The 23,983-nt window shown below is 44.9% G+C and overlaps 1 protein-coding gene across 2 annotated transcripts in view; it reads left to right on the top strand.

Annotated features, from left to right (window-relative positions):
• Nucleotides 1-3,944: 3,944 nt before the first annotated feature.
• zcchc14 (zinc finger, CCHC domain containing 14) overlaps nucleotides 3,945-23,983 on the top strand; it is a 126,372-nt gene continuing 106,333 nt past the window's right edge. For both annotated transcript variants that reach the window (XM_085991590.1, XM_085991589.1), the window contains exon 1: nucleotides 3,945-5,020. In XM_085991590.1, the coding sequence (XP_085847716.1) occupies nucleotides 4,445-5,020 (576 nt within the window). In that variant the 5' untranslated portion in view covers nucleotides 3,945-4,444. The remainder of the gene's footprint in view (nucleotides 5,021-23,983) is intronic.

The following is a 23,983-nucleotide window of genomic DNA, read 5'->3' as shown; positions in this document are numbered from 1 at the left end:
AGAGGTGAGGTGAAAGTGACTGCCCTTGACATCAAAGCAGCATTTGACCGAGTGTGGCATCAAGGAGCCCTAGTAAAACTGATGGGAATCGGGGGGGAGAATGCTCCACTGGCTGGAGTCATACCTAGCACAAAGGAAGATGGTTGTGGTGGTTGAAGGTTAATCATCACAGCCCCAGGACATCACTGCAGGAGTTCCTCAGGGAAGTGTCCTAGGCCCAACCATCTTCAGCTGCTTCATCAATGACCTTTCCTCCAACATAAGGTCAGAAATGGGGATGTTCGCTGATGACTACACTGTTCAGCGCCATTCACAACACCTCAGATAATGAAGCAGTCCATACCCGCATGCAACAAGACATGGACGACGTTCAGGCTTAGGCTGATAAGTGGCAGGTAACATTCGCGCCACAGAAGTGCCAGGCAATGACTATCTCCAACAAGCGAGAGTCTAACCACCTCCCCTTGACATTCAACGGTATTACCATCGCCAAATCCCCCACCATCAACATCCTGGGGGGGTCACCATTGACCAGAAACTTAACTGGACCAGCCACATAAATACTGTGGCAACAAGAGCAGGTCAGAGGCTAGGTATTCTGCGGCGAGTGTCTCACCTCCTGACTCCCCAAAGCCTTTGCACCATCTACAAGGCACAATTCAGGAGTGTGATGGAATACTCTCCACTTGCCTGGATGAATGCAGCTCCAACAACACTCAAGAAGCTCAACTCCACCCAGAACAAAGCAGCCCGCTTGATTGGCACCCATCTACCACCTTAAACATTCACTCCCTCCACCACTGGCGCACCGTGGCTGCAGTCTGCACCATCTACAAGATGCACTACAGCAACTCGCCAAGGCTTCTTCGGCAGCGCCTCCCAAACCTGCGACCTCTTCCACCTAGAAGGACAAGAGCAGCAGGTGCATGGGAACACCACCACCTCCAAGTCATATACCATCCTGACTTAGAAGTATATCGCTGATCCTTCATCGTCGTTGGTTCAAAATCCTGGAACTCCCTCCCTAAATGCACTGTGGGAGTACCTTCACCACACGGACTGCAGCGGTTCAAGAAGGCGGCTCACCACCACCTCCTCAAGGGCAATTAGGGATGGGCAATAAATGCTGGCTTTGCCAGCAACACCCACATCCCATATACGAATAACTTTTTTTAAAATTCACAATTGTTCAATGGGGAATGTTCTTCTGAGGCCAAGGTTAAGGCATTTGTTGGGGCAGAAGAGAGAAGTTTCTTTTGCTTCTGGCTGCACTCTAATTCACTTGGATTGCTCGATGCTAATACTGGGTACCATTAATGAAAAATTGTTATATTCCCTAATAGGGACATTCCCCATCTTGATAAGCACAACAATTCACCAAAATAAAGAAATAGAAATTTTTAAAGTTAAATATAATTGATTGAGAAATTTTAGGATTATATTGCCGTAAATTTATAGGGAGTAGGATCAGATGGCACAATGAAGTGGGTCAATGCCAATGGAAGCGTAAAATAATTATTTTTTCTGACTTCAACTATAAGGAGAAACTGTTTCCAGTGGCAGAAGGGTCGGTAACCAGAAGACACAGATTTAAAGTGATTGGCAAAAGAATCAGAGGCAACACGAGGAAACATATTTTCACAGCGAGTTGTTATGATCTGGAATGCACTGCCTGAAAGGGTGGTGGAAGCAGATTCAATAGTACCTTTCCAAAAGGGAATTGGATAAATAATTGAAGGGAGAAAAATGCAGGGCTATGGGGAAAGAGCAGAGGAGTGGGACTAGTTGGATAGCTCTACCAAAGAGCTGGCACAGGTACAATGGGCCAAATGTCCTCGTGTTGTAACATTCTATGATTCTATAAAGAGAAGTTAGGGCTTTTATACTAGAGGTGAGAAGGTTAGTGGGTGACCTAAAAGAGATCTTCAAGATTATTAAGGGTTAAGGTAAATATTGATTGATTGTTCCACTGATAGTGAGATGATAATGAGAGGGTCTAAATTTAAAATAATCACAAAAGAATTAAACAACGTGAGAAAAAATTATTTAAACAGAGGGTGGTTGGAGTGTGCCAAACCATTGTTGAAGCAGAGTCCATGAATTTGTTTAACAGGGAATTACAGTTGTTTAAAAGGGAAGAATATTAAAGGACATGTGAAAGAAAAAAATTGGCATTTATATAGCGGCTTTTACAACCACCGGATGTCCCAAAGAGCTTCACAGCCAATTAAGTACTTTTGAAAGAACTTGCATTTATTAGTGCTTGTCCTGACCTTCGGACCTCCCAAAATGCTTTACAGTAGTGTTGAAGTGTAGTCACTTCTATAATGCAGGAAACATGGCAGATAATTTGCACACAGCAAGGTTCCACACACAGCAATGAAATAAATGACCAAATCTATTTTAGCTGTTGGTTGAGGGATAAATGTTGGGCAGGACACCAGGTGAACTCCCTTGCTTCTTCATCGAATATTGCTATTGGATCTTTTGCGTTCACCTGAGAGGGCGGACGGGTTTAATTGTCTCATCCAAAAGATGGTACCTCTGACAGTGCAGAACTGATAGCCGAGGTTATGTGCTCAAGTCTCTGCAGTGGGGCTTGAACCCACGACCTGCTTGTTTAGAGGTGAAAGTGCTGCCACTGAGCCAAAGCTGACATGAGGAGCAAGAAAGTGGCATTTCGCCAAAAGATCGGCAAATGACCTGTTTCTATGCTGTAACATTCTATGATTCTATAAGTAACCGTTTTAGTTCGAAGAAAGAAAACTACAAAATGGCACACTGCACTTTCTCTGTCGTGAACTGCCAGAATAAACAACCCATTTCCTGCAGCAGCATCCAGCAACAAGGGATGTGACATAGCAAACCACCAGCATCCTGTGGACTTCCAAGTCAAAGGATTTTTATGCTGGAAGAAAGTGTCAGCAAGTTGTTATGGAGTTGCTGATGATTTTTGTTTAAGCCACACAGCCGCTAATTATGGGTGCGCGACATTTATATTACAGCACCAGACAAAATTTTTTTGCGAAATATATTCATTGCCGAAATATTTTTTCCTATCCGTCTTTGCAAATGGTACTAGAATCGGGATTGGAAAGCAGATCATTTAAACGTATATAACATGTTTGCATTGCTGAAGTGCCATCCACCAGCACAAGGTTACATTTCATGTCATCGCATAAAGCCCGTTGAAAAATAGAATTTATCTACAAACACGGGTTTATTTTACTTTCTACGAGTTTTTTTTTAAAAGATCATATGTCACACCAGTGAAAGACTTGGCCTATTCAACATGCTTCAATGAGTTATCCTCTATTTGCATTGCATTACGTAACACAGCGCTAAGCTTCCCTGGGTGTAAACCGAGCCCCGCAAACTTCAAGAACTTCGGCCTGGGAAATGTAATCTCAGACGTTCTGAGCTCAACCCAACCTACTTGCGAGGGAGATAATTGACAGCGATATTCAGCAATAAAATGACCAGATTTCGGAGAGCTGTCCCATTGGAAAGGCTGAAGGCGGGACTCGCAGCCTTCATGCAGGTTTGTTGGAGAGCGCAATCTTTTGGAGGAATTGAAAGCGAAAGCCAAAACAAAATGGATTTTGTGTGTGTGTGTTTTTTTTAAATTCTGAGGAAAAAAAACGTCGATGTGAAACAGGCACGCGGAGTGTTGAATGCCATTCGATTTGTTTGTTATTGATGAAGGGGGGGGAAGCTTCTTAACGGTACTGAAGATTGACAGTCGAAGCATCCAATCCTAGGTGTCTTTCGAGGCGGAGGGGACGGGTTATTTGGTTCGTGTGGGCGGGGCGGAGAGGACGCGAGAGGCCGTGAATTTAAAGGAAACGGACGGCACCGAGGTACAAGCCCGTGCGCGCGCTCGGCCGGCGAGTGAACAGCCAGTGCGCGCACGCGCGGGGGCCGGCGAGTTAACAGCCAGTGCGCGCACGCGCGGGGGCCGGCGAGTTAACAGCCAGTGCGCAGGCGCGGTCGGCGAATTCCCAGCCGGTGCGCGCGCGGCCGGCAGGAGTTAACAGCCAGTGCGCGCGGCCGGCGGGAGTCAAACACAAGAGACAACAAATCGCTGTCAGAAACGGTACGCGTCACGCTCGGGGTCGTCAGCGATTCATTTAAGCGAAGAGACCTGGAAGAGAAGAGGGGGGGAAAAAAGGGGGAAAGCGATGGATTGAAAAGGAAAAGCCGACGGCGCTAACCGAGCCGATAAACAACTGTTTGTCTCTAACCCCACCACCGCCAGCCGAGGGAAAAGTACATTTTTTTTCTCTACCCTTAAGCAGAATCAAAATGGAAATTCTCCTTTAACAAGTGGGAGATCGCCTAAGAAACAAAATGCGGTGATGCTGAAAGTTGTATTGGTATTTTATTTTTAATTTTATATCTTCGTGAGGGGGTGTCGACCAGCCCCAGGATTGTGTGGTTGAAGATGATGCAGAAGCAGCTGCAGAGGGATGAGGTTTACCGTTGGTTCGGCGAGTTGAATTCCTCTCAGAGAGTGGATTTCATTTGCGGGCTGCTCGACCTCTGCATCCCTCTGGAGCTACGCTTTTTGGGCTCCTGTCTTGAGGACTTGGCCAAGAAGGACTACCATTCTCTCAGGGACTCCGAGATCAAAGCCAACAACGTGGCTGACCTGGCCAGTTTGACCAACATGACGGACGAGGTGGTCCGCAGCAAACTCATCGTCTCCTTGGCCTTACTGTGCTCCGACAACAGGGAGGCGTCCGGGGTCCTGTACCGCACCCTTACCCACATCGACTCCATCATCAACAACTACGGCCTTCAGCTTCACGACAGGACTGGCGATGAATTCCTGCTCTTGTTTACCATGGCTTCCAACCACCCTTCCTTCACCTTCCACCAGAAACAGGTCCTGAGGCAGGAATTGCTCGAGATCCAGAGGATTATCGATAGTACTTCCAATGCAACCACTGTTCCCGTCGCGGCCACAACATCAACTACTACTGCAACCAATTGGGACAACAGCTCGGCTGTCTGCAAGGTGAGATACTATATCAACACACACACAAAATCATCTCAGTAATAGGTGGTAGGACCTCATTTTCTTCACAAGCATTGTAATGTCCTTGAGCCTTTATGACCAGCTTCTTAATTAATTTCTTCGTACAGTATCTAACAACTGCTGCTCAGTTGCTTGCAAGGTGACGGACTTTCTGGGTTAATTTTCGATTCTGATTTCAAATCACTCCTTTTTGAGGAAAAAAGTAGATATTATGTCTGTATATAAAGATTGGATATTTGGCAATTTCTAAGTAGGATTACCTTTTTTGAGTGTTTTTCTTTTTTCTGAGAATATAGTTTGCAATTCTCTAATCATCTATATAATTAAAATATTTGCAGTACTTTTCAATATGATTTTATAAACAATTTAAGAGATGACTAATTTTTAAACCTTTGTCATTAACATACCTTAAAAGGTTTATACTTGGATGGTGCACTATTACCTCTGGACTCCCCCAAGGATCCATTCTTGGCCTCCTCATATTTTTCATTTACAGGCTTCTCCTCGGTGACATCATCCAAAAACACAACTTCAGGTTCTATTTGTACACTGATAACACCCACCTCTACCTCATCACCACCTCTCTTAACCCTTCCACTGCCTCTGTGTTGTCTGGCTGCTTGCCTGACATCCAGTCCTGGATGAGTCGAAATTTCCCCCAATTAAACATTGGGAAGACAAAATCATTGTCTTTGGCCACAAACTCTGTTCCCCAGCCCGCTCCCTGGCCACTGTCTCAGACTGTTCACAACCTCGGTATCCTATTTGACCGTGAGCTGAGCTTCCGACCCCATATCCTCACCATCACAAAGACCGCGTACTACCACCTCCATAATATCACTCATCTCCGTCCCTACCTCAGCCCAGCTGCTGCTGAAACACTCATCCATGTTTTTGTGACCTCCAGAGTCAACTATTCCATTGCTGTCCTGCCTGACCTCCTATCTTCCACTCTCCATAAATTTAAGCTCATCCTAACTCAAACCAAGTCCTGTTCACCCATTATCCCAGTGCTTGCTGACCTACATTGGTTCTCGATCCACCAAAGCCCCAATTTAAAAATTCTCATCCTCATGTTCAAATCCCTCCATGGTCTCGCCCTTTCTTATCTCTGTGACTTCCTCTAGCCTGACAACTGTCAAGAACTCTGCGTTCCTCCAACTCTAGCCGCTTGTGCATCTCTGCTTCGACACACCATTGGCGGCTATGCCTTCAGCCATTTAAGCCCTAACTTCTGGATTTCCCTCCCTAAACTGCTCTGCCTCTTCACCTCTCTCCTGCTTTAAGACATTCATTTAAAATCTAACTCTTCGACCAAGCTTCTAGTTACTAGTCACAATATATATTAATGATCTGGACGAGGGAATTGGATGTAATATCTCCAAATTTGCAGACGACACAAAGCTGGGTGGGAGGGTATGCTGTGAGGAGGATGTCGTGAAACTCCAGTACGATTTGGACAGGTTGGGTGATTGGGCAGAAACATGGCAAATGTTATCCACTTTGGTGGCAAAAACAGGAAGGCAGACTATTATTTGAATGGCAATAGATTGGGAGAAGGGGAAGTGCAAAGAGACCTGGGTGTTCTTGTGCACCAGTCGCTGAAGGTAAGCATGCAGGTGCAGCAGGCGGTTAAGAAGGCAAATGGTATGTTGGCCTTCCTAGCAAGAGGGTTCGAATACAGGAACAAGGATGTCTTGCTGCAGTTGTACAGGGCCTTGGTGAGACCACACCTTGAGTATTGTGTACAGTTTTGGTTGCCTTATCTGAGGAAGGATGTTCTTGCCATGGAAGGAGTGCAGCGAAGATTCACCAGGCTGATACCTGGGATGGCAGGAATGACGTATGAGGAGAGATTGTGTCGATTGGGCTTATACTCACTGGAGTTTAGAAGATTGAGAGGGGATCTCATCGAAACCTATAAAATTCTGTCAGGCCTGGACAGACTAGAGGCAGGAAGGATGTTTCCGATGGCCGGGGAGTCCAGAACCAGGGGTCATAGTCTAAGGATAAGGGGTAAGCCATTTAGGACTGAAATGAGGAGGAATTTCTTCACCCAGAGAGTGGTGAACCTGTGGAATTCTCTGCCACAGAGGGTGGTGGAGGTCAGTTCATTAAATATATTCAAGAAAGAGTTGGATATATTTCTTAAGGCTAAAGGGATCAAGGGATATGGGGAGCGCCTATATTTCTTAAGGAGGCTGAAGGGATGTAATCTGTCACCCCTGATCCTCTCTAACTTTTACCGCTGCACTATAGAGAGCATCCTGACAAACTGTATCACAGTATGGTATGGCAGCTGTAGCTACTATGACCGGAAAGCCCTGCAGCGGGTAGTCAAAACTGCCCAACGCATTACCGGCACCCGGCTACCGACCATAGAGCACATATACCAGAAACGCTGTCTACGGAGGTCACGGTCCATCATCAAAGACCCTACCCACCCCAGCCACAGTCTGTTCGCCCTCCTACCATCTGGGAGACGCTACAGATGCATTCGCACCCGTACGACCAGATTTAGGAACAGCTTCTTTCCCAGGGCTGTCATCCTACTGAACTCCACAAATAAACTCTAAAGTCTGCACATCTGCCAATGCACTTTATTATGGTCATATTTATTTATGTTAATATACTACAAGCCAAATGTATGTTGAATGTTAAATGCCTTAATCCAAATGTACACTCTCGGGAGCCGCAAGCCTACATTTCGTTGTACTGCACTTGTGCACGAACAATGACAATAAAAGTTGATTTGATTTGATTTAGAAGGCAGGGACCGGATACTGAATTTGGATGATCAGCCATGATCTCATTGAATGGCGGAGCAGGCTCGAGGGGCCGAATGGCCTACTCCTGCTCCTATCTTCTATGTTTACTTGTCCTAATATCTCCTGCTTTGGCTTAGTGTCAATTTTTGTCTGATTACACTCCTATGAAGCGCCTTGGGGATGTTTTACTATGTTAAAGGCACTATATAAATGCAAGTTGTTGTTGTCGTCGCCTTTCTTTCAATATTATTTAGATCTTTTTACTCTTGCTGAGAATTTTTTTTGTCATCTGAAATGTGTAATGGAATTTGATTCTTAAATTCTGCATGGCCCAAAATAGGTATTCTTTAACAATGCCTGTTGCAGGATGTCACAGTGAGATGGTGTACAAGATCTTTAACGCATTTTAATTTAAATTTAAGTTTATCTGAAAATAGTTTTAAATCCAGCACAAAGTCAACTGGCACAGCATAGACCTGGCATGTAAAAAAAATGCTTTTTGTGGTATAGGCATTCTTCTATTGTAACTTTAAAATATTCTTTTCTTTATGGCATTCCAGGAAAGTCTGAATATTGCACGTTTGTTTTATCAGTACTATACAAAGGTGCATCATTATTCGAGTTCTGTAGTTCATCTTTTTAGTTTTAGCTGACCGAATAGTAGTTAAATAACTTGAGTTTTTTAAGTATAAAAAATAAGGAACCTCTTTTGAAGGTCTTTAGAGAATCTCTCTGAGATGGATATTTTTGTAAATGGGTGAATCCAATTGTCATACAAATCTATTTTCCATTTGTGTTAACTTAGGTTTTGAAGTTGGGTGGGGGTGGCGGGGGGTCAGTGGAAATGATCACCTTAATCTAGTTGGTATAAAAATAGGTCTTTAGGAAATTACCACCCACCAGGCAAGGTCAGCTAAAATTAATCTTTAGTTTCCTACTAACAGATTTTGGAGAATAAGGGAGAGAGGAATATTCAGCACACCTGGGTTGAATGAACTGCTATACCTTTTCACTTATTCCCTTAAAAGTCCCTAACCAGATTTAGGCCTGGAGTTTCCTAGATTGTGCTTTTTTTTCCCCAGCGCAATTTGACCGGAAACAAAAACAGCACAAAAGATTGCGGAATTTCAAGTGTAAATTACATTAAATCGAGTTTCCATGATCTTTTGCACGAGTTTTAAAAACTTCATGCTGGAAGCAGGTCCTGCCCACAAGACTGGCCACGCCCCCGATCGAATTAATCACCATAGTGCGTTTCTGTTAATTGTACCTGTTAGTGGGCCTTTGAGAGGCTCTTAAAATTAAACTATTCTAATGCAATTTTTCATCAGAAATTCATGTAGATGGATTAACAGCTTTGTAAAATTAGCTTGGTTGTTTTGGGTTTAAAATACTAATCTTTAAAATAAACCATAGTTTCTATTGCAACGCTTCATGGTTTCCCTAAATTGACATGGTCTAAAACAATATTTAATTTATTGAGCAAAAATAGGGGTTACTAAAAATACATTAAAATTTGAGATGGCAAAGTGCAATAGTTACCCAGGTGTGAAAATGTTGCTCAGCAAAAAGAAGTAATACTGTCTTTTTTTTTAAAACAAGTTATGTATTAGTTACATTTTGAAAGTTAACATGTGTAGAATGCTGGATAGATTATATTCCATAGTTGCTAAAAGCAGTAACTTTAGGAGGTCTATAACAAAAAGTTCCTGAAAGCAGAGGATCTATTTTTTTTAGGAATCATGGCTGTGTGTGGGCTTTTTGAAATAAATCTAGCAGGCTTTGCAATTACAAACTCAGGGCTGTTAAATTTTTGTCTACCAGCAATTTTCAGCTAAAAGCTACAATCAGGATCTCCGTAATGATAACATTAAGGGTGTGTTCACACTACAGTTTTACCATCACTGGAAATATGTTTCAACATTGCAAAGATGCTCAATTTGCAGTGTAAATCTGGAGTTGAAGCCCAGCCTTACTCTGCAGAGAAGTGGTGTGAGGCTCCCTTGGTAGTTTGACATTGCCTGGAATGTAACAAATGTGCAGTGTAAAACAAGATTTTGAAAAGTGCCCAGGGGACCCGTGGACCTCCTGGACGCTTATTAAATCTGTCTGTAGTTCATTTAAATATTCTGGAAGATACTTTAAACATAATTTTTTTTACGATTGGAAAGAAGCTCTCTGCATGTGTGTAACCAAAACTCTCCTGGGCAGAAGAAAGAGTTCCAGCGAAGTATTGTAAACTGGGTACTGCCTGACTGGAACCCATACTGAAACCTGTCTGAACTGGTAGCTGCAGTATAATTGCAGCATGATATTTGTTCAGACATTTAATATGGACACTGTTTAATTTTTAAGGCTGACTTGATTGGAAACTAAACTTGGTTATTCAAGAGGGTTCTTGGGACTTGTTGATTCTTAGCTGAAGGTTCAGGCTTTTCAATTTTGAATCCAGCAGTCCAGTTATACTGACAAAGAGCATATACTTCAGACTGTTGCATCTGCAGATTGAAAAATAAAGTCATGTTTTGGTAATTTGGATTATGACCTGTACACCAGCCCAGATGTGGATTAATTTTTAAAAATTCTAATTTAAAATTATTTTCAATCTTGTACACAACTTTACAATTGCTTAAGAAGTGATTTGGAGTATTTTAAAATTTGGTCTGTGAATACTATAAATCACTTTAGATTTTAAGAAAAATAGAAAGACTGCAAAAATGCAAAACGTTTTAATTTGCAGCTTTCAATATTGATTTATAACAGGAGGATAACATGCTGTGATTTTATTGCATGTCACTTGAGTACACCCAGTACACAACTGGTCTAATCATTCACCACCACATCTAGCTTGACCATGTTGAGCACTGCTGTGCCTTTCCCTCTTTTCAGTCAAATCTTCCTATAATCCTGGAATACAAGGACAACCCATGGCACTTGTATTCCATGGCAAAAGGCTTCCTTTTTCTCTGTCCTTACACCCTCACTTTCAATAGCAAATACTAAGATCTCATGGATTTATTTGTCTCCAAGATTCAAATCATAGTGCAGCTGTTTATACCACTACCATCTCTTTATTTCCCCCTCTCCATACTCCTGGCTAACCCCAGTCTTCCACTTCCTTTATGCCAATCTTACGGAACTCTGCATTTTCTCTTCCAACTTATCCGTTGAAGCTCATCTCTTCCATGAGACCAGTCTTCCTTTAATTCCCATCTCCACAAAATACTTGACCACTCAATTACCTTTCCTTGCCCCCATGCTTGCTGACATTATTAATGGCTTCCTTTGCTCAGGCTATTGTCCCTATCCTTGCCCCTTCCTCAAAAAAAAATCTGTTCTCTCCAATTACTGTATTATCTCTAATCTTAATTTCTTGTCTAAGGTCCTTGAATATGTTGTCGATGTCCATCTCTCACAAAACTCTGATTGGATTCATTAAGTACACCTTACAGCACCAATACCGCCCTGACTGATGTCACAAATAAAATCCTCTGTGACTGTGACCACAGTTTATCATCTCTCCTTGTGCTCCTTGAATTCTCCATGGTGTTTCACACTGTCGACCACGCTATCCTCCTCCTTCTTCGCCTTTCTGTTGCCCAGCTCCAATAGGATTGCCCTTGTATATAATTCCACTCTTAATTTTCCCAGGTAAACGATTACATCACTAGCAATTGTACCTCAGCAATCACCTCTGGAGCTCCCCAAAGATCTGTATTTGGCTCCCTCCTCTTCCTTGGCTTCATGGTGCTCCTCAGTGACATCATTCACACGAGTCAGTTTCCATACATATGATGACAGTAACCAGCTCTCCCTATCCACCACTTTCATAGACCTCACGACTGCCTCTGTGCTGTCAGACTGCCTGTCTGACATTGAATTGTGAATGAGCCAAAATTTTCTCCAACTTAATATCAGGAAAACTCAAGTCATCATTTTCAGCCCCTGCTATAAACTCAGCTTTCTTCTGACTGACTCCATTTCCCTTCTTGGCTACTCGCTGAGGCTGAATCAGGATGTGCAAACTTTGATGTTGTGTTCATACCAGAGCTTCAAACACACTGCTTACTTCCCTCGAAGTTAATGCTTTTGTCCCTATCTCACCGCCAACGCCACTGAAACCCTTATCTATGTTTTTGTCACCTCAAGACTTAATTTCTTTAATGTCCTTGCTAGCCTCCCATTCTCCAAAAACTCCAACTAGTCCAAACTTAGCTGCTCATTTGTTTTCATCCTCATCTTCAAATCCCTCCTTGTCTTTGCCCCACCTTGCCACTGAAAACTTCAGCCAGCCTTTGGCCTTCTGACTCCAGTTTTCTGCATATTACCCCCACCCTTTTGCCCCATTATTTGCAACAAAGCTTGCAGCTATCTTGGGTCTATTCTATGGAGCTTCTCCCTAAACTCATTACCCCGACCCCCCATTTCGCTCCCTATTTTTTAAAACTCATCTTTTTGGCCTAGCTTTCAGTCATCTCTCTTCATTCACTATGACTCGGTATCCATTTTTAGTTGATTTGTGTCACATTTCTGTATTAAAGTCACTATGTAAATGCTAGTTGTTGTTGCTATCGCCATCAGTTTACCCAGCTGGTATCTACTGTATTTTGTATCTATGGTCTGATTACTAACTCCTTTCCAACTACAGATACAGGACGTTTTAGGTTCTGCACATCTCTGAGATAGAATGTTGATGAGAATGAAAACTCAAATATGATCTGGTCAGATAATTGAATAGGTACAGAATAGCAAACACAATTGCTGTATTAATGCAATTGAGTCAGCGATCATCAGGTCTCTTCATTGATAACCTAAATATTAATAAGAAATTCAACATTCACAATTTGTTTTGCCCTCCTCCACTTTGTCACAAAATAATGTTCTCATTTTAATGTGGTCTGTGATCGATATAGTGCAGCGATTGGGTTCGTCTTCAGATATGCAAGAAATTGAGGTTTTGCGATACCAGAAACCAAAAAATAAATCTATGCAACAATTACTTTTATCTTTGTTCACCCGTTCCATAATTTGCACTGTTGGCAAGGCAATAATTAATAATAAGATTCTGCTGCCAGCAATCTGCCAAATAAATATGCATATTTCAATACACTTTCTTCTTCAGTGGTGAGTACTAAGTTTGTATATTCTCACTCAGCTGCAGTTGGGTCCCATTTCTCAGGCCAGTGTCAGACATAGTAGCATTTAAGCTTGGAGTCTACTTGACAGAAGATGTACCACCTATATTTTTTTTTAATTCATTGATGGGATGTGGGCGTCGCTGGCTAGGCCTGCATTTAGTGCCCATCCCTAATTGCCCTTGAGAAGATGGTGGTGAGCCACCTTCTTGAACCGCTGCAGTCCATATGGTGTAGGTACACCCACAGTGCTGTTAGGAAGGGAGCTCCAGGATTTTGGCCCAGCGACAGTGAAGGAACGGCGATACAGGTCCAAGTCAGGATGGTGTGTGGCTTGGAGGGGAACTTGTAGGTGGTGATGTTCCCATGCGTCTGCTGCCCTCGTCCTTCTAAGTGGTAGAGGTCGCGGGTTTGGAAGGTGCTGTTGAAGGAGCTTTGGCGAGTTGCTGCAGTGCATCTTGTAGATGGTACACACTGCAGCCACAGTGCGCCGGTGGTGGAGGGAGTGAATGTTGAAGGTGGTGGATAGAGTCCCAATCAAGCGGGCTGCTTTATCCTGGATGGTGTCGAGCTTCTTGAGTGTTGTTGGAACTGCACTCATCCAGGCAAGTGGCGAGTATTCCATCACACTCCTGACTTGTGCCTTGTAGATGGTGGAAAGGCTTTGGGGAGTCAGGAGGCGAGACACTCACTGCAGAATTCCCAGCCTCTGGCCTGCTCTTGTAGCCACAGTATTTATATGGCTGGTCCAGTTCAGTTTCTGATCAATGGTAACCCCCAGGATGTTGATAGTGGGGGATTCAGCGATGGTAATGCCATTGAATGTCAAGGGGAGATGGTTAGAGTCTCGCTTGTTGGAGATGGTCATTGCCTGGCACTTGTGTGGTGCGAATGTTACTTGCCACTTGTCAGCCCAAGCCTGAATGTTGTCCAGGTCTTGCTGCATATGGACACGGACTGCATCAGTATCTGACGAGTCTTGAATGGTGCTGAACAGTGTGCAATCATCAGCAAACATCCCCACTTCTGACCTTATGATGGAGGGAAGGTCATTGATGAAACAGCTGAAGATGGTTGGGCCTAGGACACTGCCCTGAGGAACTCCTGCAGTGATGTCATGTGATTGAGATGAATGACCTCCAACAACCACAGCCAACTTCCTTTGTGCTAGGTATGATTCCAACCAATGGAGAGTTTTCCCCTTGATTCCCATTGACTTCAGTTTTACTAGGGCTCCTTGATGCCACACTCAATCAAATGCTGCCTTGATGTCAAGGGCAGTCACTCTCACCTCACCTCTTGAGTTCAGCTCTTTTGTCCATGTTTGGACCAAGGCTGTAATGAGGTCAGGAGCTGAGTGGCCCTGGCGGAACCCAAACTGGGCGTCAGTTAGCAGGTTATTGCTGAGTAAGTGCCGCTTGATAGCACTGTCGACGACACCTTCCATCACTTTGCTGATGATTGAGAGTAGACTGATGGGACGGTAATTGGCCAGGTCGGATTTGTCCTGCTTTTTGTAGACAGGACATACTTGGGCAATTTTCCACATTGCCGGGTAGATGCCAGTGTTGTAGCTGTACTGGAACAACTTGGCTAGGGGCGCAGCTAGTGCTGGAGCACAAGTCTTCAGTACTATTGCCGGAATGTTGTCCGGGCCCATAGCCTTTGCAGTATCCAGTGTCTTCAGCCGTTTCTTGACATCACGTGGAGTGAATTGAATGGGCTGAAGACTGGCATCTGTGATGCTGGGGACCTCAGGAGGAGGCCGAGATGGATCATCCACTCGGCACTTCTGGCTGAAGATAGTTGCAAATGCTTCAGCCTTGTCTTTTGCACTCACGTGCTGGGCTCCACCATCATTGAGGATGGGGATATTTTTGGAGCCTCCTCCTCCTGTTAGCTGTTTAATTGTCCACCACCACTCATGACTGGATGTGGCAGGACTGCAGAGCTTTGATTTGATCCGATGGTTGTGAGATCGCTTAGCTCTGTCTATCGCATGTTGCTTCCGTTGTTTGGCATGCAAGTAGTCCTGTGTTGTAGCCTCACCAGGACCTCATTTTTCGGTATGCCTGATGCTGTTCCCGGCATGCTCTCCTGCACTCTTCGTTAAACCAGGGTTGATCTCCCGGCTTGATGGTAATGGTAGAGTGAGGGATATGCCGGGCCATGAGGGTTTATCATAAAGAAAAGATTTTTTTTTCCTAAATACTCAAAAGAATGAGAGTCCATTTTAAAAAGGAAGCAATTATATAGCTCCTTGACACTCTTGCGATATATACCTCTAATATTTCCAGAACTTGAGGCCAAATAGTATGGTTGTATTAATAGAACCGTAGAATATGATCATCTATACAAATATAACTTCAGCTACTCCTTTTTTAAAAGTCAAAATATTAATTGGGCTATAGTGTGGTGAATAACAATTGCAAGAGCATTTTATTTTCTTGAAAAACATTGTTCTCCTAAACTGGAAATCAACAAAATTTGATGTGAAGAATGGGGGAGAGAGAAAAGGTGAATTTTAATATAGGCTTTCTACTGTTAAAAATGTAAATTTTATTTCTGAATGAACTTCCTGAAAGTAAATCATTTAGTTATGGTTTGACATTTGTCCTGGTGCCACTAAAAAGGAGATGTATTTGGTTGGTTGTTTTTCAATACAAATGTTTTAGCCCAATTACCAGATATATTCATGTTTTTAAACCAAACTTCAGAATTGACTTACTTGTACTAGACTTACATTATTTTTAAAAATGACAAGTTGCTGTGTCCCATTCTTGAGTTGTAAACTCTATCAACCTATTAACGTAAAAATGCTATCACAGGTTCACTCAACTTGACGAAGACCTTTAGCAATATCCTCTTTGTAAATATACACAGAGAACCATATGCATATTGTAGTGTAAACAGTTAATGAATGTTAATGGCCCGGAATTTGCGGTCAGCGGCGAACAAATGGCGCTTGCTGTTCATTGCACTTACCCACAGACTTTGTGTGCTTTTGCACTGCGATTTTGGCCTTCTGCAACCAATGGGCATCGGAGGGACTGGAGTGCTTAATCACCACCCCCCCCCCGCCCCCAACCGAAACAAAATGTTAATTTAATTTGTTTAAGTTTACTTTAAATTTGAACTAATTTAGTTTATTCGTTGTGCCCCTTTTAAAAGGGGGCACTTGCTTCCTTTTTTATTGGTGATGTCACCAGCCATCAATCACTGAAATTAACCAATAAGAGGTTGCACTGGGATTTGTAGTTAATAGAGAGCAGAAACAATATGGCACCCTCTACAGGGGATCTGGGACCTGTGCGAACAGGGCAAGCAGTGGCGTGTCTCCTCAACCAGTCAGATTGAAGAATCTTTACTGAAACACGCAGGCTGGAATTTTACTGGTGCCGAGTGGACGCGATCGGAGGCGGGTCAGCTGTGAAATTTGAAATGCTTCACAGCGAGTCGGGAACACGCAGTCAACCCGCCTCCATGCTATTCTTCCAGGTGTCGGGTCTGTCAGCGCTAAACAAACCCGACACCAAGCGGCAGGGGAGGCAATTTAGACCATTAGCTGGATTGTTATGGGGCAATTAAGTATTATTTTAAGTTTACCTTTAGATATTTAGAGCGCGCCAAGGGCTTCCTCGCTGCTCGGGGATCACGTCAGGTAAGGAGGTCGGGTGTTGTGTCAGCATGGGATGATTTACTAACTTGACAGCTGCAAATAGTCTAGAAAAAGCTCCCATTTCATAGGTCTTCACTTTCCAAGGTTAGAAGCTGTTGCTTACTGCATTTGGAAGACAGATTGAGCTTAATGCAGCGAGTAAGTGTTTAGAGCAATCTCTATCCAGTGTCACCTCATTGGAACAACCTCTCTCGCCATTGACAGATCGCTTCTGTCATCTTAACCTCACCTGCCATCTATTCCATCAGCCCTTGAAAAATGTCACCTTGGTCCTCAGAATCCCACCACGCTCAGCCCCAACACCAGCAGTACCAACCTTCTTCACAATCAGCTGATGCTACACAGGACATCAGCACCTGACCACATTGCTGCCCGGGAGACCAGGGATGGCCTCACCATGGCCAGATTTACCACTTGATGCAGCACACCCTGGATGCCAATGATGCGCCAGGTTGGCACCACCCCATACCAACACCATAAAGCATCCCTACAATGCCCAAGCCATTCCTTTTACACTCATCACAATTGTAGGGGGCGGGAGGGGTACCCTTATGTGTCACCATTCACTGCAACTCACTAAGCCACTTCCAAATGTGCACACAAATCTGTCCAAGAACGCAAAGTGTTGAAAATAAAGATTTCAATGTTTGACAACACATTAACAGAAAATTTACATGAACATTGGCGAAAACACCCAAGTGCCTATCCTTGTGTGTTTTTTTCCGTTTATGGGATGTGGGCGTCGCTGGCAAGGCCAGCATTTATTGCCCATCCCTAATTGCCCTCGAGGTTGGTGGTGAGCCGCCGCCTTGAACTGCTGCAGTCCGCGTGGTGAAGGTACTCCCACAGTGCTTTTGGGTGGGGAGTTCCAGGATTTTGGCCCAGCAACGATGAAGGATCGACGATATACTTCCAAGCCTGGATGGTGTGGGACTTGGAGGGGATCTTGGAGGTGGTGGTGTTCCCATGTGCCTGCTGCCCTTGTCCTTCTAGGTGGAAGAGGTCGCGGTTTGGGAGGTGCTGCCGAAGAAGCCTTGGCAAATTGCTGCAGTACATCTTGTAGATGGTACACACTGCAGCCACGGTATGCTTGTGGTGCAGGGAGTGAATGTTTAAGGTGGTGGATGGGGTGCCAATCAAGCGGGCTGTTTTGTCCTGGATGGTGTCGAGCTTAGAGTGTTGTTGGAGCTGTACTCATCCAGGCAAGTGGAAAGTATTCCATCACACCCCTTACTTGTGCCTTGTAGATGGTGGAAAGGCTTTGGGGAGCCAGGAGGTGAGACACTCACTGCAGAATGCCTAGCCTCTGACCTGCTCTTGTTGCCACAGTATTTATGTGGCTGGTCCAGTTAAGTTTCTGGTCAATGCTGACCCCCAGGATGTTGATGGTGGGGGCTTCGGCGATGGTAATTCCGTTGAATGTCAAGGTGCGGTGCTTAGATTCTCGCTTGTTGGAGATAGTCATTGCCTGGCACTTGTGTGGCGCGAATGTTACCTGCCACTTATCAGCCCAAGCCTGAAGGTCGTTCAGGTCTTGTTGCATGTGGGCATGGACTGCTTCATTATCTGTGGAGTTGCGAATGGCGCTGAACACTGCAGTCATCGGCGAACATCCCCATTTCTGACCTTGTGTTGGAGGGAAGATCATTGATGAACCAGCTGAAGATGGTTGGGCCCAGGACACTGCCTTGAGGAACTCCTGCAGTGATGTCCTGGGGCTGTGATGATTGACCTCCAACCACCACAACCATCTTCCTTTGTGCTAGGTGTGACTCCAGTCAGTGGAGAGTTTAACCCCCGATTCCCATTGACTTATTTTACTAGGGCTCCTTGATGCCACACTTGGTCAAATGCTGCCTTGATGTCAAGGGCAGTCACTCTCACGTCACCTCTGGAATTCAGCTCTTTTGTCCATGTTTGGACCAAGGCTGTAATGAGGTTAGGAACCGAGTGGCTTTGGCAGAAACCAAACTGGGCATCAGTGAGCAGGTTATTGGTGAGTAAGTGCCGCTTGATAGCATTGTTAATGACACCTTCCATCACTTTGCTGATGATTGAGAGTAGACTGATGGGGTGGTAATTAGCCGATTGGATTTATCCTGCTTTTTGTGGACAGGACATACCTGGGCAGTTCTCCACATTGTCGGATAGATGCCAGTGTTGTACTTGTACATGGCAACGGTAGCATAGTGTTAATGTCACTGGGCTAGTAATCCAGAGGCCTGGACTAATGATCCAGAGACGCGAGTTCAAATCCCACCACGGCAACTGGGGAATTTAAATTCAGTTAATTAAATAAATCTGGAATAAAAAGCTAGCATCAGTAATTTAGATCATGAAACTATCGGAATGTCGTAAAAACCCATCTGGTTCACTAATGTCCTTTAGGGAAAGAAATCTGCCGTCCTTACGTGGTCTGGCCTATATGTGACTCCAGACCCACAGCAATGTGGTTGACTCTTAACTGCCCTCTGAAATGGCCTAGAAAGCCACTCATTTGTAACAAACCGCTACGAAACACAATACTGTAATGAGAATGAGACCGGACGGACCACCCGGCATCAACCATGGCACCAGCTACAGACACGGCACACCCAGCCCAGTCGACCCTGCAAAATCAACCCTCCTCACCAACATCTGGGGACGTGTGCCAAAATTGGGGGAGCTGTCCCACAGACTAGTCAAGCAACAACCTGACGTAGTCATACTCACAGAATCATACCTATCAGCCAATGCCCGAAACTCCTCCATCACTATCCCTGGGTATGTCCTGTCCCACCGGCAGGACAGACTCACCAGGGATGGCGGCACAGTGGTATACAGTCGGGAAGGAGTGGCCCTGTGAGTCCTCAACATTGACTCCGGACCTCATGAAGTCTCATGGCTTCAGGTCAAGCATGGTCAAGGAAACCTCCTCTGATTACCACCTACCACCCTCCCTCAGCTGATGAAACAATACTCCTCCATGTTGAACACCACTTGGAAGATGCACTAAGAGTAGCAAGGGCACAGAATGTATTCTGGGTGGAGGACTTCAATGTCCATCACTAAGAGTGGCTCGGTCGCACCACTACTGACCGAGCTGGCCAAGTCCTGAAGGACATAGCTGCCAGTCTAGGCTTGCAACAGGTGGTGAGAGAACCAACACAAGGGAAAAACCCACTTGACCTCGTCCTCACCAATCTACCTGTCGCAGATGCATCTGTTCATGACAGCATTGGTAGCAGTGACCACCCGTCTTCACACTGAGGACATCCTCCATTGTGTTTTGTGGCACTACCACCGTGCTAAGTGGGATAGATTCAGAACAGATCTAGCAGCTCAAAACTGGGCATCCATGAGGCGCTGTGGGCCATCAGCAGCAGCAGAATTGTATTCCACCACAATCTGTAACCTCATGGCCTGGCATATCACTCACTACCATTTACCATCAAGCCAGGGGACCAACCCTGGTTTACAGAAGAACATAAGAAGTAGGAGCAGGAGTAGGCCATACGACCCCTCGGGCCTGCTCCGCCATTCAATAGGATCATGGCTGATCCGAATCTAGACTCACGTCCACTTCCCTGCCCTCTCCCCGTAACCCCTGATTCCCTTATCTGCTAGGAAACTGTCTATCTCCATTTTAAATTTATTTAATGTTGCAGCTCCCACAGCTCTCTGGGGTAGCGAATTCCATAGATTTACTACCCTGAGTGAAGAAGTTTCTCCTCATCTCAGTTTTGAAAGCGCAGCCCCTTATTCTTAGATTATGCCCCCCTAGTTCTCGTCTCACCCATCAGTGGAAACATCCTCCCCGCATCCACCCGATCAAGCCCCCTCACAATCTTATATGTTTCGATAAGATCGCCTCTCATTCTTCTGAATTCCAATGAGTAGAGTCCCAACCTACTCAACCTTTCCTCATACGTCAACCCCCTCATCTCTGGAATCAACCGAGTGAACCTTCTCTGAACCGCCTCGAGAGCAAGTATATCTTTTCTTAAATATGGAAACCAAAACTGCACGCAGTGTTCCAGGTGTGGCCTCACCAATACCCTGTATAACTGCAGCAAGACTTCCCTGTTTTTATACTCCATCCCCCTTGCAATAAAAGCCAAGATTCCATTGGCCTTCCTGATCACCTGCTGCACCTGCATACTAACTTTTTGTGTTTCATGCACCAGGACCCCCAGATCCCTTTGTACTGTAGCACTTTGCAGTTTCTCTCCATTTAGATAATAACTTGCTCTTTGATTTTTTCTGCCAAAGTGCATAACTTCACACTTTCCAACATTATATTGCATCTGCCAAATCTCTGCCCACTCACTTAGCCTGTCTATGTCCTTTTGCAGGTTTTTTATGTTTAATAAGGAGTGTAGAAGAGCATGCCAGGAGCAGCACCAGATATACCTAAAAATGCAGTGCCAACCCAGGGAAGCTGCAATACAGGACTACATGCATGCTAAAAAGCAGAAGCAGCACACTATAGACAGAGCTAAGCGATCCCACAATCAATGGATCAGATCAAAGCTCTGCAGTCTTGCCACATCCGGTCGTGAATGGTGGTGGACCATTAAACAACTAACGGGAGGAGGAGGCTCCATGAATTTCCCATCCTCAATGATGGTGGAGCCCAGCACGTGAGTGCAAAAGACAAGGCTGAAGTGTTTGCAAACATCTTCAGCCAAAAGTGCCGAGTGGATGATCCATATCAGCCTCCTCCTGAGGCCCCCACCATCACAGAAGCCAGTCTTGGCCAATTCGATTCACTCCATGTGATATCAAGAAACGGCCGAGTGCACTGGGTACAGCTAAGGCTATGGGCCCCGATGACATCCCGGCTATCGTGCTGAAGACTTGTGCTCCAGAACTAGCCTCGCCTCTAGCCAAGCTGTTCCAGTACAGCTATAACACTGGCATCTATCCGACATTGTGGTTCAAGAAGACGGCTTACCAGCACCTTCTCAAGGGCACTTAGGGATGGGCAATAAATGCTGGCCTTGCCAGCGACGCCCAGAACCCATGAATGAATTTTTAAAAAAAACATAAATACTGTGGCTACAAGAGCAGGGTATTCTGCCGTGGGTGTCTTACCTCCTAACTCCCCAAAGCCTTTCCACCATCTACAAGGCACAAGTCAGGAGTGTGATGGAATACTATCCACTTGCCTGGATGGGTACAGCTACAACAACACTCAAGAAGCTCGACACCAAACAAGACAAAGCAGCCTGCATGATTGGCACCCCATCCACCAGCTTAAACATTCACTCCCTGCACCACCAGTGTACCGTGGCTGCAGTGTGTACCATCTACAAGATGCACTGCAGCAACTCGCCAAGGCTTCTTTGGCAGCACCTCCCAAACCTGCAACCTCTACCACCTAGAAGGACAAGGGCAGCAGGCGCATGGGAACACCACCACCTCCAAGTTCCCCTCCAAGTGACACACCATCCTGACTTGGAAGTATATCGCCATTCCTTCATTGTCGTTGGGTCAAAATCCTGGAACTCCCTAACCGCACTGAGAGAGTACCTTCACCACATGGACTGCAGCGGTTCACTACCACCTTCTCAAGGGCACTAGGGATGGGCAATAAATGCTGGCCTTGCCAGCAACGCCCACATCCCATGAACGAATAAAAAAGGTAAAAAAATCCTCACTCATTTGGCGTAATGATCAACTTTGCTGCTTGGGTGATATCCTGTCGGAGCAGTTTGTCCATTGTTTTCAGTGGGATGAAAATGTGGCAGGTTCTTCAATGAGCGAGTGATCTGCTCTACCACGTTTTGCCCAAGGTTAGCAATCAGTGCAATAACTGAACCCAGGTAGGGGAAGAGGGAGAGCAGAGGAAGAGAATAGGGGTATGTAGATGGCGAGAAGGAGAGAGGAGCAAGAGAAGATAAAGAGGGAATGTGTGACACTGGGCCAGAGCCCATATCTTCACATTGCAGGGAGGGTTGGGGGAAGTGTCTGCTAAGAGGGAGAGTGAAGGTGAGGGGTTGGGGTGGAGGAGAGGAAACAGTGAATAGGGAAATGTTGGGTGTCACTGGATGGGATGCAATTACATCTCTGGTGGGGGAAGGAAATGAGAGGAGTGTGTTTTTCTTCTCGGGGATTGGGAGGTGGTCTATTACAAAGGATAGGTTTTCTCCCCAGTCTTGTGGATTGTGCAGATATTGCATAATGTTACATTGTATTTACAGCACAGAAACACACCATTTGGCCCAACAGGTTCATGCCCATGTTTATGCTCCACACAAGCGTCCTCCCACCTGTCTTCATCTAACCTTATCAACATATTCTCCTATTCCTTCCTTTATGGGCTCTGGCTCAGTGTCACACATTTCCTCTTTATCTGAAGTGCTTTGTTTACTTTTTGTATGGCCTTATTAACCTGCATCACTACTTTTAGGTATCTGTATCCCCAGATCCCTCTGCTCCTCTACCCCATTTTCCAAGGAGTATATGGCCTCCTTGTTCTTCCTACCAAAATGTACCACCTCACACTTATCTACAGGAAACTTTGGTTTATCCGGAGGTTGTATGTCCGGAATACTCGATCTAACGGCAAAAATCAGGAGCCGTTTTCTATACCTTTTTTTAGTTCTCATTCTTTTTTTTCCCCCCAGTCAGGCACTGCAAGGTCTGTAGCTATAGCAACAGCTTCAGCTAGAGACGCTTGCAGCTGCAGCCGACTCTTTAGAAGCTGTTGCTAAGCAACAGTGTTTGTTGTCAGATACGGAGATGAAAACCTCCGTATGCTTCAACATTAACTTTGTATGTCCGGCAGTTTTGATAGATCGGCAACACGCCGGTCCCGTCGGTGCCGGATATCACAAAGTTTCCTGTATATTGAAATTAATTTGCCAATTACACGCCCATTCTCCAAGTTTATTAATGCCTTCCTGTATTTTGTCGCAGTCTTCCTCTGTACTAACTACACCTCAATTTGGTGTCGTCCGCAAATTTTGAAATTGTACTTCGGATTCCCAAGTCCAAATTGTTTATGTAAATGGTGAACAACAGTGGTTCCAGCACCGATCTGTGTCCCAACCGTAGCCAGTCTGAGTAACTACCATTAACCCCATCTCTGTTTTCTGTTTTGTAGCCAGCTTTCTAACCATTCTGCTACTTGTCCCTTGATGCCACATGTTCAGACCTTAGTCATGGGTCTACTATGTGGTACCTTTTTTAAAATTTGTTCCGGGATGTGGGCATCTCTAGCAAGGCCAGCATTTATTGCCCATCCCTAATTGTCACCTTCTTGAACCGCTGTAGTCCTTGTGAAGAAGGTACTCCCACATTGCTGTTAGGGAGGGTGTTCCAGGATTTTGACACAGCGACGATGAAGGAATGGTGATCTATTTCTAAGTCAGGA

Source organism: Somniosus microcephalus, chromosome 6, assembly GCF_052327205.1.
Source record: "Somniosus microcephalus isolate GS21.2 chromosome 6, FLI_Smic_1.0, whole genome shotgun sequence".
Lineage (NCBI taxonomy): Eukaryota > Metazoa > Chordata > Chondrichthyes > Squaliformes > Somniosidae > Somniosus > Somniosus microcephalus.
This window is presented reverse-complemented; position numbering and strand designations above follow the sequence as displayed.